We start from the raw sequence: 16,930 nt of genomic DNA, 5'->3' as shown, positions 1-16,930 counted from the left end.
GAAAGAAATTTCTCAATAACAGCAAAGTAGATGTAAATGTTTACTAGTTGAAGAAATTATCAACATTGCCATATAATACAAAAGTAAAACTATACATCAGGTTTTATAGCCATATATACGTTAGCACTAATGTAGTTTAAACAGAAAGGGTACAGTATTTTTGTCAAGCCTGTAGCTCTTTTTGTGTTGAGCAAAGCCATTTAAGTTAGACTGTTCTCAAAAAGATAATGCTGGGTTTTAATGAAACATAAAATACATCATTTTAACTCAAGGCATTCACATCATATATAACGACTACGTGATGAACCCTTAACTTGACCTTAAATGTTTACAAACACATGGATAGATAAAAAAAAAAGCATTACTAAGAAATATTAACAATTTAATCTACTAATGTCCTCTAATTTTCAAAATGATGTTTAAAAACACATATGCCTTGTAAATTTAGCAAAGTCAAAAATTACTTCAACAATGAAGGAATGATGCAGGATTTTCTACTACACATCCTTGTGAACTGCACTGTGGAACATTAACATCTCCAACTACTTAATTCATGCATGCATATATATCTATAGTTCCATACATCATCTAGATTGCATATTAATATACACACAGAGTACTGTACAAAGAGAATTTAGTCGGCAGTTCACAGAACTGTAGAACAGAGTAGATTGTATGAACATTAACAGACCGATTCAGAACTATGGTAAAACACCCACGCCATATTTCAAAGTGGATAAAAGCAGTTAGGCTAAGTAAAAAGAACAATGGATTCTATGTACAGTTTATCTTAACAAATAGTTCAGAAAACTGAATGAGTTTGAATAACCTGCATTGCAGGAAACTGAGTCATCAGTAATTCGACCTTTATTCATGCATTGGGCTTTGGAAGGGAAAATGGGTTGGTGATTGGGACTGAAGAGATTCTGCAGAAGCAGCAGCATGAGTCAGCTGATGGTCCTCCAAAAGATTTAGAAAAGCAAAGGCTTTGTCACATTCTGTGCATTCATAGACCACTTGTCCTACATGGGTTTCCTGGTGCTTTTGCAACTGATCAAACAATGCGAAGGATTTATAGCACATATCACACCGGAACTCGTTGTCCTGACTAAGATTTTGATGTTCCATATGTTTCCGTTTATGTTTTGCCAGATCGTTTGCTGTAAGGTAGGTTCTGCAGCATATTGGGCACTGGTGCTGCCTTTTTGCATCATGCATTCTGCGGTGAGTAATGAGATTTGGTTCCGTTTTAAAGGATTCTGAGCACACATCACACTTGTAAGGCCGTTCACTGTGTATCTGCTGATGCTGTGTAAGGTACCGTTTCTTCTTAAAACCTTTATTACAAACCAAGCACTTGAAAGGACGCGGATCCTCATGATGCTTTTTATGGTGTTCCATTAAACTGCTATTGGAGGAGAACCGTCTTTTACAGATAGGGCAAATAATGAAGTCTTCTCCAACATCAACCTCCTCTTCTTCATCACCTGCTTGAAATTGAGTCCCTGAACTTTGCTTCTTAGAGGAAGAGAACGATGACTCTGAATGGCGCTTGTCTAAAAACGTCAAATTTCGATTACTACAGTGGTGTTTGCGGAAAGCATCACTTCCAAGAAAGTTGTCTCCGCATTCGGTGCATTCATACTGTGTAGCAGCGGTCAAATGGCATTGTTCATGTTCGTCAAGGTCTTTCTTAGAGGGAAAAGTCATATTACAAACGCTGCACATATGAGAATGAACAGAAAGGTGATTTGCGAGGTCCAATGCTTGGTAAAAACTCTCAGGACATATGGGGCACTGGTAAATTTTGTCACGCTTCACAGTTTCTACTCGTATAGTCTTTTCACTGGTAGGAAAGTTACTGTCCTTAGAAGCCTTTTCATTCCCGTGGCTTCGTAAATGGGTGAGAAAAAGGTGATGGTGGGTGAAGCTCATGCTGCAATGATTGCACTGATAAGAACATGGTCCTGACAACTGATGGCTGAGCTGATGCTTTTTTAGGTGGGAACCATGTAAGAAATACTTGTTACATTCTGGACATGAGTACGGCCTCTCTTTTGCTGGATTGCAGCCATGTTCTGAGAGCTGTTCTGGATCTGGAAATCTTACTTGACAAATTCCACAGCGATACTTGAACTGCTCAATGTTACTTGATGAAAGGCTTTTACTGGAGATGGCTGAAGTCCCTTGCTTTGTTTGAGGCTGTTGGGGTGGAATCAACGGTGGAAGTTCTTCTTCTTGCTCTGTGTGCATCTTACGATGCTCCGCCCGACTTGTTTTACAGGAAAAGGTTTCATCACAAAGGTCACAGGGAAAGTTTTCATCGCGATGGGTAACCATGTGCTCAGCTAGTTCTGTTGGGCGAGTGAAGCTCAGGTGACATTTGGTACAGCGGTGAGCACTCTTTCTGATATGCGTTTGCTTGTGTTTGCGCAGGGTGAAGAGAGAGACAAAACCTTTACCACACATTTGACACTGAAACTCAGACTTGTGGCATCGCTGATGTTGTTGCAAGTTCGCTAGCTGAAAAAAGCACTTCCCACATTCCTCACACTCGAAGGGCTTTTCGCCAAGATGACATCTTTGATGATCCTCGAGATTTTCTGATGTTAAGAATGTTTTTCCACAAACATGGCAAGGAAAGTATGGTGCTGAATCCGAGTCATTGTCGCTGTCATCTTCAAAATTTCTGTCGGACTCTTCCTTATCTGACTCCTGACTTACACTGGCAGAGGATTTTTTCAATCCATCAGTGAGGGTTTTGACTGAATCCAATCCATGTTTTACTCTGCAGTGCTTCGTGTATGACTTTTTTACCATATAGGTTTTGTCACATGGTTCACACCTATATACTTCAGGGTGCTCTGTTCTTGCTTTCACAGAAGGTTCTTTTGAGATGGGCCTGTGTGCATGCAAATGAGCCATCCTTTGGTGAATGGTCAGGGATTTAGCAGTCCAAAACCGCATCTCACAACGGTTACAGACAAATGGACGACTGGGGTCATGACAAGATCTATGGATGTCCAGGTCAGAAGGAAACCGAAACCTCTTGAAGCAAATTTCACAAGTATTATCCATTTTTTCCTGATGTTGGATTTTCATATGCCTTTGCAATATACCAGCTTGAGCAAAGACTTTACTGCACACACGACATCTGTGGATATCTGATTTGCGCTCTTGATCTTCACGGCCATGCTCCTCTAAATGACTTATGAGTCTCAGCCCATCTGTAAAACTCTGATCACACTCAGAACACTGATACTTGTGAACAGCATCTCCTTTTTCTGCATCATTTTCCTGGTCTTGATCTTTACATGAGAACTTAGTCTGCAGTACTCCAGTTCCTGTTGTATTTGAGCCCTTGTTAAATATTAACACAGTGTCATTTAGAGCACAATCTAATTCACCTGCACTTTCCAGGGCAGATTCATTATTTGACATAATTGTGTGACCCTTACATTTTCTTCTGTGTTTCTCCATTCTCTTTTTGGTCCAAAAACCAACATGGCATTTTTTGCAAGAAAGGGGGTATACGCCATTATGTATGCGCATATGCATACCTAGTCCAGTGCTCCTGGAAAACCGCATGTTGCACTGAGGGCATTTAAGAGGCTTGCTAAGGTCTCTGTTTGAACATGCACGTCGGTCCCTTATCTGACTGCTGCTTTCTTGGTTCTGCCCATACCCCTCATCAACCGGCTCTTGCTTTATGATTGGCAGGTGATTTGATATCAATTGCTGTTGATCATTAACTGACTCTTGTGGCTGATCAGATCTATGCTTTGCTAAAAAATGCTGCTGGAGCTGTGAGAACAATAAAAAACGGTCATTACAGTTAGCACAGGAAAAACCTTTTATCTTAGTGGGGCTCTTGTTTACCTTTTGAGAAGATCCAGATGATTTTGAGCTGACAACACAGGTCTTCTGGTGTACAGACAGTGCATCCAGGGTAAACAGGTCACCACACTTGTCACAAAGGACTTTTTCTTGGTTTTCCCCCTTTCCGTTGCATTTAACCAAATGTCGTTTCAAATAGTCTGTTCTGATGAAATGCTCTCCACAGTTAGCGCAGCCATATGGTTTTTCTCCTGTATGAAGACGTACATGAACCTTCAGTTGTCCTGATAATTTAAAGCGTCGAGGGCAATACTCGCATTGGTATTTAAATTTATTCATGTAATGCACTTGTATACGTTGCAGAAGTTTGGAAGTTTCCCTGCATGGCTGCTTTTGAACATTGTTTGTGGCAGATGGCACACTTTCCTTTGAAATCTTTTTGCATCTGATGGTGAGGTTGTGCCTGCTCAAAGTCTTTTTAGAGCTGTATGTTTTGCCACATCTTTTGCAAGGAAAAGGTTTATCGGTAATGTGGAGCATGGCCATATGGCGCTTCAGATCACTCTGGGTGGACAACCGCTTAAAGCAAACTGTGCATTGCAATGGGTCACCTTCCTGTGTTTTGCTTTGGGAACTTGTGTCCAAGCTGTCGAGACTCATCTTTACAACTCGCACCTCAAGTCGTCGTTTTCCTCTGCAGCGGGCTTGGTGCAGTTTTAAATGATCATAGCGTGAGAAACAACTTTCACAAGTCTTGCACCGATAAGGTTTGACCTCTGTATGAGTGAGGATGTGATGTCTTAGATTTCTGGCTCTCAAAAATGATTTAGTGCAAAATTTGCACTTCAATACCTCACCATTTTCGCCAGGAACCACAGTGACATCTTTCTGATTTTTTACTTCAGCAAACATCGATTTAATTTTCTCAGATCCCTTTAAACTTTCCAATCTACGTTCCTTAGATAAACCATCACAAAAAGCCTCGTGTTGAAAGTATCGATCCTGATTGTCAAAATTCTGTCCACAATGTATGCAGGCATATGGGGTTTCCTTTGAATGAAGAGACAGATGTTTCTGGAGAAAACTTCTTGTTCTAAAACATTTAAAGCATTGTGGACATTGCTGCTCAAACTTTCCCTTCTCCTTTGTAGTAGTTTTGTTTTCAGTTGATAGCTTGCCCTTGCACTGCTTTTCGTGACCATTTCTGTAGTTTTGTCTTGTAAAAATTCTCCCACATTTTCTGCAAGCAGGTTTTAACTTGTCTCCATTGCAGATCGCATCGTGATCCTTAAATTTTCTTTTCCTGTAAAACTTCCCACACTTTGAACAAGGGAAAACAGTCTTTGCCAAGTGGGCTCTTTCATGGAGTTTCAAATTGTTGGGAAAACGAAATGAATGTGGGCAGTATGAGCAATTATAGAGTTTGTTGGTCTTGCTTGGTGCAGGGTCTACACTATTTTCTGCCTGTATTTCTTCAGCATTTGACTTCTGTACTGACTGCTCCACTGTACATTTTTCCTGATGTATTTTTAGATATTCCTTTCTGTTGAAGTGTCTGCCACAAGTTAGACACGGAAAAGGCTTTTCACCAGTGTGAATGCGGATGTGACGAATCAACCCAGCACGACTCGAGAAATGGCGTTTGCAGAACTGACATTTGGATGCAGAAGGTCCAGGCATATGAGTTAAACAATGTTCACTAAGTGCCTTTGAGTCAGCAAAGGCATCTTGGCAGAGAGCACATTTGAACTCCTCTTTGTAAATTCTTTCTACCTTTAGAGTTCTAGCTTGGTCCTTGGGAGGGAAAAGTTCCTTAAGTTTACGTCTTCTCTCATGCACAGCCACATGTCGAAGCAGAAAAACTGGAAACTTGAACTGCAACGGGCAATCAGGGCACTTAAGCATGCCTTTTTTTGGATGGGACTGTCTGTGTTTTAACAAATCTCCAATAGATGGCAGAACTTCCCAACAGACTAAACACTGTACATTCCGCTTATGCACATTTTTGTGAGTCATTAGGTGTCCATGCCTGGCAAAATTTTTACCACAGTCTAAACAGCGAAAAGGTTTGTTTCCTTTATGAAGTCGTAAGTGCTTTTTTAACGAGTCAGGTAAAGTAAAGGCTTTTCCACAGAAGCGACAAGAGAAAGGAAGGCTTGCATCCTTATCAGCAGATTCTTTGCTAGTTGGCTTTTGACCGGCAGGACTTGAACTTTTCAAATCGACACCATTACCATGTTTGTGTTTGATTGCCTTTTTGGCGTTTAAAAGCAATTTATGCTTTGCTAGATGGCCGTAGTATCCGGACTTGCTAGAATACACAGATGGACAAAAAGTGCATTTGTACTGCGATGCTTTTTGTACAGGCATAGTCAATAGTGACTCTTTGTCTTCATTTTTGGTATTAATAACTTGCTCTAACTCTTTTCTTTTCTTTACGTTTCCTTTGGCTGTATACAGTTTAAGCTTAACACAAGTTTGCTTGATGTGTCTATTGCGGTTGCTGGCCATGGTAAACACATCCTTACACAAAGGGCATCGATACTTTGCACCAATCTTTCCTTTGCCTTTTTTCGTGTATTCTTTGAGACACTGTTCACGCAAATGGCGTGTCCGATTGTAGGAGTACTTGAAAATGCGAGAACAGATGGGGCATTTAAACTTTGGAAACTTGCTATCTGGAACTGAAGATTTTTCACGAGGGACAATCTTTGGAGAACACTGCTCTCTTTTATGTTTGTTAAGATTCCAGGTATATTTGAATGCTTTTCCACAGTTGTCACACTTGAAGGGCTTCTCATCTGAGTGCGATCTAAGGTGTGCTTTTAGTTGTGCTCTAAGCCTGAATGTCTTCCCACAAACTTGACAATGTATTTGTTCAGGCGATTGGCTTGTCTTGTACACATCCATTAGTTTCACGTAGCAATCACGAAGTTCTTTGTTGGAGACAGCGGTTTCAACCATCTCTGGTATATCTCTCTTTCCGAGGGATGATTCTGAATGTTCTGCACTCTGTACTGAAGGGTCTAGTATCAAGGGTGTGCAAGCTGCTTTACGCTTGTGTTTTTGACATTTGTGAGCACTAGAAAAGTACAATCCACAACAGTCACATCTATGATGCGTGGCAACAATGTGTTTCAGCTCATGATCTTCATAATAAGCTTGTCGAACAAAGGACTTCCTACAGTACCTACAAATGAACTTTGCCTTCTCCTCGGTTAGCCCTTTAGTATATGATGTTGATGATTTTAACTTGTCATTAAGCTTGACTTCCCCACAGAAGTGTTGTTGCGTCAATGCGCCACCAGTGAAGTGACATTCACAAGTGGGACAATACTGAGATATACTGAGATTATGGAGAGAATGTGTGCGGTGGTAGTGCTCGATAAGCTCATCTATACATTGTGTTGACCCCTGGCACTCAAAGCAATGGTAGTTTTTTCCATTACAAGTTTTTTTCTCAGTCGTCTTAAGGAGAACAACAGGTTGCAGTTTTCTCTTTTGGGTCTTGAAATATGATAAAGAATCTTTGTTTGCAATGGTGCCATTGTCAGTCAGACATTTGTGCTCTCCAGGATATGAGGTGGTTCTGGATGTCTGGTCAACACTGAGTAGTTGTGGATCTTTTGGTGCATCAGTTCCCTCATCCATCTGATTATTAGATTCAAAAGCAGTTTTTAGAAGAACTGGCGGTTCTGTGCGATTAAACAGATTGCACTCATCGACTTGTTTTGCATGTGCATTTTCCAGGCGTTTCAGTTCCTCAATGTTCTGGGTTGCACTTTTTAAACCAAAACAAGACTCAAGGAATCCAAAACTACTCCGCTCAACTTGTTCATCATCAGATGTGAAGCATTTCTGTCCTTCCAGCTGAGAAGAATCTCCATGGCCAGGTTTTGAGGGTGTTTTTTTAGGATATGGTTGGTTGCTTTCTAATTGACAGCCACCAAGTGAATCTTCTCCAAAGCCAGATATCCCAGTCGTCTCTTGAAATTCAGGTTTTGGAGGTGTATTTTCAGGATCTGGGTTCATTCGGTCCAATTGGTAGTCACCACGTGGATCTTTTCTAATGCCAGAAATGACAAATGTCTCTTCAAGCTCAGGTTTTGATGATGCATTTTCAGCATCTAGGGTTGTCCTTTGCAATTGGCAAACACTTAGTGAATCTATGGTTAGGCAATTGTCTTCATCTTCATTAGAAGTGGAGGAAGTCTCAATATTTGCATGATTTGAAGTGGAACCACCGTGAGAGGTATCAAGTTCTTTGCAAAGCATCGTTGTTTGATCCAAAAAACAATTCAAATCACAAGAAAGAATGTGCCTTTCCTCAATTTGCCCATCTTTTGAAAAAAGCATTACACCATTTATATTATCCGCGCCTTGTACTTCTGTGCACGGATCCTCAGAATTTGAGATAAGCGAGTCCTCACTACAAATATGGTTTACATTACCTTTGCTCTCACCCATGGTCACAGGAGGTCCAGTGTCTTGCTGTAGATTTATTTCACTCATATCTGCTTTCACAGTACTATGGCAGACCTCAGCAGAAGAAAAGTCCATTGCATTACTTGAATTTTGGTCTCCTTCCTCTAAAGACGGACCAACCTGGTTGCTACTAATGTTAACTTCAATGGATGAACTCAAATTGCAATCAAGATTTGCTTCCATGTCAGAACAGCTGCTAATATCGGAATACTCCACAAGACCGGGATCTGTCTCAAAAGCAGTTTCTAATACTGCCTCGTCAGAATGTGCTTCCGATGTGGACTCAACTTCTACTGAGTTAGGCAAGGGAAAGGGTGTCATGTTACCATTATATTCTCCTTTATCCCCTGACTTTTCTTGTTCAAGGTCACCTGAATTCATTACATCTTGCCAAGATGATTCACAGCATGAGTCCTGCAGAGAACCAGACTCAAAGTCTTTCATGTCCGATTCTGCAATGTCTTGCAAATCCATCATGCTTGAAAAGTTCTCCTTCTCAATTAATTGTTCTATCTCATGTGCAAAGTTCTCCTCCGATTCCACTGGAATTCCATTACATTCCATAGTTCCCACAGACATTTCTGGTCTCTGGTTAGAATGAATCTGTGCTTGCTGGAATGAATTCCATTTTTGAGCCATCCTCGTGTTCTCCTCCAAAGGCTAGCTCTCAAACTCTGTAAGACAAATGTCCATGTGATTACCAAAACAGCACACATTTGTAAAATAAAATTAAATAGGATGAAATGAAATGCTCACCGCACTTATCCACTACATATCAGTAGGAACATTATAGCTGATTTGCCCAAAGACCTGCATAAAGGAAAAAAAATCTATTTCAAAAGCAGCATATATAAGTCAATTACTAATAAAATTGCTGTTTACTGTTATAATATAATAATAATATTATCAAACATACTCTCTCCAAACTATACTGCCAACTATGTAGTAGTACTGCCACAGCATCATGCTAAGACATCAGCGCTGAAGTAATCCGAAGGTAATGAATCATTAGAAATCTTAGAGCTTTTTGTTCTTGCAGAGCGCTTTTGCATATCATCTCAACTTTTGCAAAACTGAAGATTAGAGAAAAACAACTTAAATTTTCCTTTGTTCATCACACAAAGTTACTGTATGGCTTATGAAGACTTGGAACAATGTGCCCTGTCATTCTTTTTTGTAAATTTGGAGTGAGACAGAAACAGGCCCCAATCACTCTTATTATATGCAAAAGATACAGGATATTCAGAGGTTCTCAAACTTTACACAAGATCGAAGATACATGAAGTGTGGGCTTCAACACATTTAAAAAAAAGAAAAAAGTTTCCCCCCTTAAATGTCAATATGAAATTAACATGGACTTTTTAAAATTCATATTTGAAATGGAATTTCTCAGTATTTGTAAATTATCCATGCACATTTTATGTTTTTATTCATGTGCCCTCAATCTTTAATCAAAATAACTTTTGCAGCAACATCTCTGTCTTCTGATGATGCGTTTACTGGCATAAGTGCAGAACAACCAGTCACTCACATAAAATCGCAGCAATAACAAACCACAACCATACATACAATATTTCCCTGTGCCTAAAATGAAGCCTCGTCCTACATTTTTTCTTGTTCGAGAAGCCGCTTCGAACAGATATAGGACACTATAGAGAAGAAAAGACGATCACAACGTCTGTTTCATGACAACTTTAAATGTCAGCTTGTGGATGAGGTTGGTCAAATCCAGTTCCTGGAGGACCTAAGTGCCATAGTGTTTGACATCACTGATCTAAAAGCTTCATTTTATGAAGGTAAGGTTTAAGAGTCTTTTTTTTTACACAAAATGTACAATATTATAACCAGCAATGGAAAGAGTTTGAAAGAAGTTTAAATTTTGCCACAATTTCCTAAAAATAATGTAGTATGTCTCAAACAGTGCTGCATAACTTACCAAATCAAAAAGGTAGACGTCAGATCAAAGTATATGATCAAAATACTTTAAATCAGGGGTTCCTGTTCCTGGAGATCTACCTTCCTACCACCTCTGCTCCAAAACACCTGTCTGTAATTATCAAATGCTATAAATTGTAAAGAAAGAGCTTCCAGTTACAGGCATGACAGTTCAAGTGGTAACAAGAAAGCCTAAAATGGCCATGAAGCAATAGAAGTTGACAATGTTGAGGAGGAGGAAGACTGGTTCACCTATTGTGAGCCAAACACGGAGAAGGTGGCGATAGTCTGTGGCTTTAACTGGTATACCAAGTTGGTCCTACAGCAAGACAATGATTCAAACATCATGTCATATTTACCTTATAAGAAAAAGAACAAGACTGTAGGATTAGGAACAGGATTAGGATTAGGAACCACTGTCTTGTGGGCAGTACTCCAACATATTGTTCAACAGCGCTTTGGGCAACCCGACTTTCCTGATCCCACAGCTCTCTCTCCTATCACTTCAGTCTCTCCTCTACTGTGCTCTCCAATACAGCCCAAAACTATAACTAAGAAAAATACTGACTTCTGAAGAGATCAAACCATGGAACGGCCAGCACAAAGACAAACCACACAAAGCTGGTCTAGGATGAATGATTAATGAACATTTTGAAAACTGTTTTGCAAAATTTTGTTTGTCTTAACTTTAAAATTACAGTAAAGAACAAATAAATGGTCAGAAATAAAGTAATAGTTTACAGGTCAAACGTTGACGTTAATGATTGCAAGTGTTCCAAAAGAAGGCATGAGCCTATGCAAATTCCGTCAGACATCCCACCTATCAATTCACCAGAATACCAAATGGAGGTCTGTGCACCTAAGTGGAAAGAGATAGAGCAGGTTGTGAGAAAGGCAAGGGCTTCATCTCCAGGGCCTAATGGAGTTCCGTACAGAGTGTACAAGAGTGCTTCAGGAGTTCTACGAATTCTGTGGAAATTGATAAAAGTGGCATGGGAAAAGCAGGTTGTACCTAGAGTATGGCGCCGAGCAGGTGGAGTCTTTATACCCAAAGAAAAAGATGCTACAAGCATCAGTCAGTTTCGTCCCATTTCACTATTAAACGAAGGTAAGATTTTCTTCAGCATTATTGCTCAGAGATTGTCAACTATTTCTCTATTAAAGAATGGCTTCATTGACACTTCAGTTCAAAAAGCGGGCATTCCAGGGTTCTCAGGATGCTTAGAACACATCAATGTTATCTGGCAACAAATTCAATCAGCTAAAAAAAGAGAGGAAGGAGCTCCATGTGACATTCCTGGATTTGGCTAATGCATATGGTTCAGTGCCACATGAGCTTCTTTGGGCAGCAATTGATTTTTTCAGGGTACCGATGTCGATAACAAATTTAGTGAAAGCCTATTTTGGAGATTTGCAATTTAGTTTCTCAACTCCAGAATTCAGCACTACATGGCAATGCTTAGAGGTTGGAATAATGGCAGGATGCACCATTTCTCCACTGGCTTTTACCATGGCAACAGAAGTAATCATTAGGGCATCAAAATGGGTAGTAGGAGGAGAGCGCTTGGCTTCTGGGATGCGACTACCACCAATCAGAGCATACATGGATGACATCACAACCATGACTACAACAGTAGCCTGCACTAATCGCTTATTAAAAGGCTAGGTAGTACGTAAAACATTCTTCATTAATGGTGAGGCAATACCAACAGTTTCTGAGAATCCAGTGAAGAGTCTTGGGAGATGGTACGATGGGGATCTAGTAAAGGAATACTGCAGCTGCCAGTCTCTGCTTTAACCGAGGAGTTTAAGTGTGCCAAGGTCAGACTGGAAATGACCTTAGTAGAGTCACGCGACAAGTGTAAGGGAGGCAGCACCTGTGTTAAAAACTGGTAGAAAGTGTTCAGCAAAGAAATCTGTGGAAGAGGCAAAAGGCTGCCCTTCAAATGGGTGATATCGTAGGACAGGTACAGCATGGAAGAGGGGGTTTTGGGCTCAGTTTAGCTCCTCCTAAATGGCACAAGGCAGCCAAAGCTCAAAGGAGGAAGCTGGTAGTCAACGAGGTGCGAAAGCAGGAGGAGAGGATGAGGTGTATAAAGGCCATTTCCCAGGCCAAGCAGGGAGAGTGGATGAGATGGGAGAGTGTGGAACAACGCAAGATGGGCTGGCAAGACCTATGGTCAATTGAAGAGAGTAGGATCAGTTTCCTTATCAGGTCAACATATGATGTTCTCCCATCACCACAGAACCTAAACCTCTGGGTAGGAGAGGATCCCTCTTGTCCTTTGTGTTCATCACCTGCCACATTAAGGCACATTTTGACAGGATGTAAGGTGGATCTTAGCCAAGGTCGGTTTACTTCGCGCCATGACCAAGTACTCCGATGTTTGGCTTTAGCATTGGAAGACAAGCGTAACATGACCAATAAGTTGCCACCTGTTCTGGCAAAACATTACACACAGAAGACAATATTCCTCCGCCCAGGTGAGCAACCACCAAGAAAAGGTGTTAAAAACAATTCTCGCCCAGGACAACTGGAAGCTGCTAGGGACTGGAAAATGCTGGCTGATCTTGATCAACGGCTTATTCTTCCACCTGAGATTGCCACCACTAACCTCCGACCAGATATTGTTTTGTGGTCTCGATCAGCACGCATTGTTCAACTGATAGAGTTAACAGTGCCATGGGAGGATGCTGTAGATGAGGCATATGAGAGGAAGAAACTGCGGTATGCTCAGCTGGCCACTGAAGCAGAACAGCGAGGATGGAGAGTCCGGGTTTATCCAGTGGAAGTGGGTTGTCGAGGATTTGTGGCACACTCTACAACCCGGTTCCTCAGAGACGTCGGATCAAGTAGCCAAGAGTTGTGTCGCACAGTAAAGAACTTATTTGAATCAGGAGAAAGGAGCAGCAACTGGCTGTGGTTGAGACGGAAAGATTCTGGCTGGCTGTGTACAGGCCGCCACGCTATGGTTGTGAAGAATTCTTGAAAAACTTGAAGAGTCTGTTGGTTTATTTGTATAGTTTGCATAGTTATTACGTTCCTGTGTATTTTGCGTGAATGCGAATTGGTATTTGGATAGGTAGTATGCCATACGGAACCGTTGCCACTGACCTGCTTTAACGTCGGCAGTGGGGCTCGACAGCCTTAGTCAAACGGGTTGGCACGTATGGTCGGATAGTGGAGAGATTGTGAGAGATTGTGGTTTGGTCACATGTGAACTACGAGGAAGGCGCAACCTCAGCAGCAGGAAGGATGTAAAGGTTAGTAAGCTTGGCTGAGTTGAGTGGGGGACGGCGGGGGGGGGCGGCGACTCTGGGACGCCAGAGTCACTGTCGAGCCCTCTTGAGGTGTCGTGGGCTAGTCGACGATGCACTAAACACCGTTAGGGCTGCACGATATTGGTAAAAAAATGGCATTACGATATTTTATTTTCCTGCAATATATATTGCGATATAAAAACAATTTCATCAGATGACTTGAATAGCTCTATTTGGAAAGAATGAATCATTCTAGATTGACTGGGGTGGTTCTGTAATGGAGTAAATCCGCATAGAAACTAACAGAATTTTAACTAATGTAGTTAACTAGAGTTTAATAAACTGAACCTTATTGTAGAGTGTTTCCAATTTGTTATGTCTCTTGAGTTCAGTGTTGGACATCAGTTGTTTTAACCATTCATTAAAGTGAATCGGTTCAAAGGAGTCATTAGTTCGAAATCAGACGTGTCATTAACGGACCACGGCACATGTTTGATTATCCCGGCAGTTTAGGACATCGCACAAGATTTGTGTCAACAGAAAACATTATCACTGGATAGATTTTTTTTTTTGGTTTATTGAAAGTGTGGTTTATGTCATCTGCTATTTTAGCACAATTCACAACCAGCGGTAGTTCAGAAAAAAAAAACTTCCGTCTTCCGACCTTTTACCATCGTGTATTCTCAAAGATATTCAGTCAACTCAATTCATTAATATGTGCGAGGGAGGGAGAGAGAGCAAGACAGTTTGAAGACGGTGTGAGAGTGCGCGCACGCGACCGGGGCTCTCTCTCTGCTTGTTCTCTCAGTTAAACAAGCGCAGCAGTCAGTCATCTACATCCCTCACCTACATCACTCATCTTCATCACTCACCGGTCAAATAAGGCTTTGGAGGGACACAAATACGCTTCAGCAAGGCTGACAGAAAACAGCGCGCAAGTTCCAGTCTTCTTGTGCTTGATGTTTAAACTGACAGGACTTGCAAATTGATAAACTCTCACTCTATGATGGTTAAACTGCAATTAATCCGCGAATCACAAGGATTACAGGCCGGGGAGCTGGCCCGTAGCATACTGATCATGAATCACGGATCAACTACGATCCCTATACTTGACATCGCACGTCCTGCGATGTGACTATCGTGGATGCGCACATCGCGATATCGATGCTAAAACGATATATCGTGCAGCCCTAGCAGCCATTGTGTGTGCTGACGGGCAAAAAACACTGGAGCTATTAACACCATCAAGGAGATTCACATCACCATATGGAAAGAAGCGTAAATGGATGGAGAAGCATAGGTTACTGTAAAGCTACATCTTAGTTGGTGCTTATCTTGGCGAAAGCAGAGTACAAATCAGTATGAAGTTTTAACATCTACTCTCGTTTAATGGAAATCAGAGTTTGATGAGCTTATATATATATATATATATATATATATATATATATATATATATATATTGGATAAGCGGTGTGATATGTTTGGTATGGAAACATGTACAGTATAGCATCTATACACTGATAAGCTATGGCTTCTGTAGCCGGGTCCTACCAGACTCTCGTACATTTCATTTGTACAGAGAGTCTGGCCGCTCTCCATTGACAAGCGTTAACTTCCTTGAAGGCGGGTACTCTGTTGTAAATTTAAAACTATTGGATCTGCCCAGAGCTACTCTGGATCTGCCATAACCAATCGCTAACGTTTGGTCATGACGCACGACTAGCGCACGACCTCAACATCATCGTTCTCAGCCACTCCCTCTGCTCGCTGATTGGACCCGTAAAAAATTGACCGGAGGAAACCCACGAATATACCACAAACAAAGATGTAGTACTGAAGAAAATTGAAAATTGAGCGGAAGTACGTAGGAGGGCAGAGCCAGGCTATGGCTTCTGCACTCTCAGCGATACATTCAGTATAGCTTTCTTAACACAACTGACAATACTATATAAGAGTTCATAGTCAACCACAAATCCATTTATAGATTACAAGGTGATAGCATGGTGCTCTGTCAGCAGATTGGTTGTTAAATACTTTGATCTTTGTAGATTTCTGGCACCCCTATTCCACTGGCATGATGCCACTACCCAATCAAGAACCATTCTGTGCATTAGCTTGGCACCTTCAAGGATTTCAGGATTCAGAGGCCAGTCAGGGATAGGATAGTGCCCTCACCAAGAATGGTTTTCAAAAATTACAACTCAAAACAAAACTAGATGGTATAAAACTACGGACAATATATAGGAAGATAGCCTAAATAGTATTATAGGTAAACACCAGAACATCCTGTGTCTACGTCCTGAGACATAGCACAGCCCTTAATTTGTATTATATAAGGCCAAGGGGGTGTCCAACCTTGCTCCTGAATGGCCATCTTCCTGCAGAGTTCCAACCTGCTCTGAAATTTCCAATAATCCAGGCGGACCTTGAATAACTTGTTCAAGCACATTCAATTTGATTTGATTTGGAGAAAAGTCTGCAGAAATATGGCTGTCCAGGAACAGAATTGGACATCCCTTGATAAGGCAATACCCCATTTCCTGACAGAAAGGAATAGATATAGGTAGGAATAAATAGAAAAAGTGATCCCCAGTGTCTGTTGTGTTATTGGACATCATGCTGATTTGCAGAACTTTGCATAATCTTGTACTGCATTGTTATCATACATTGCATAATCTTGTGCTGCATTGTTATCATACATTGCATTCATCATTTAATACCAACATCACTCACCTCCAGTCCCAATGCCAGCTAAATCCTATTTTTGCCTCACCTGTTATTGTTCTTGTGTGGAAACAGAGGCAAACCTTTGCATCTCTGCAATGACCAGAGATGACCAATGATTCTGGTTCTTCCTTTCAGATCTACCCTATTCTTCTACCATTCCCTCCTTTAAAGTCTGAACCTGGAGTTCTCAACTTTTGCCCTCAAGATCCACTTACCTACAGAGTTTAGCTCTAAACCTAATAACACACACCTGATCAAGCTAATCAATGGCCGTTTCTAAATACCAAGTATACAAACTTCGAACTTGCGTCCCTTGGTAAATTGGACTTGCCAAGTTCTACACAATTCTGAAAATGGAACAGCAGCGTTCTACTCCTGTTATCTCTTTATACACATTTCAGGCAACAATAAAATGAAATATGATATAAAACACGTCTCTTAATTTTCCCTTAAAAAAATCTTAAACGTATTAATAGCCGCACAAATGTGGTTCGGCCAACGAGTACATTGATTATCTTCACTGCAACAACACAAAATATAAAACAGAACCCCTTCACTTGAAGGATTACAAATTTAAGAATAGGTTTAAGATCTGCTGATCCTATTTTCTTTACATAACATCACATGAAAAATAAGGGTAGAGTAAATTGAATTTAGCATTTAAGGTTATGATGGTGATGATATC

General features: G+C 40.9%; 1 protein-coding gene across 3 annotated transcripts in view; it reads right to left on the bottom strand.

Annotated features, from left to right (window-relative positions):
* Positions 1–27: 27 nt before the first annotated feature.
* The window catches only part of znf1035 (zinc finger protein 1035), a 35,667-nt gene continuing 18,764 nt past the window's right edge, over positions 28–16,930 (bottom strand). For 2 of the 3 annotated variants that reach the window (XM_077212079.1, XM_077212072.1), the window contains 2 exons: positions 9,079–9,132; positions 28–8,996 (listed from right to left, as the gene is read on the bottom strand). In XM_077212079.1, coding sequence (XP_077068194.1) covers positions 868–8,961 — 8,094 coding nt within the window. In that variant the 5' untranslated portion in view covers positions 8,962–8,996; positions 9,079–9,132 and the 3' untranslated portion in view covers positions 28–867. The remainder of the gene's footprint in view (positions 8,997–9,078; positions 9,133–16,930) is intronic. The other variant, XM_077212088.1, reaches the window with a different exon arrangement.

This window comes from Siphateles boraxobius, unplaced genomic scaffold, assembly GCF_051911475.1.
Source record: "Siphateles boraxobius isolate OS27281-9 unplaced genomic scaffold, OSU_SipBor_1 12, whole genome shotgun sequence".
In the NCBI taxonomy this organism is placed as follows: domain Eukaryota; kingdom Metazoa; phylum Chordata; class Actinopteri; order Cypriniformes; family Leuciscidae; genus Siphateles; species Siphateles boraxobius.
Note: the sequence above shows the minus strand (reverse complement) of the source record. Positions and strands in the feature narration are given on the sequence as shown.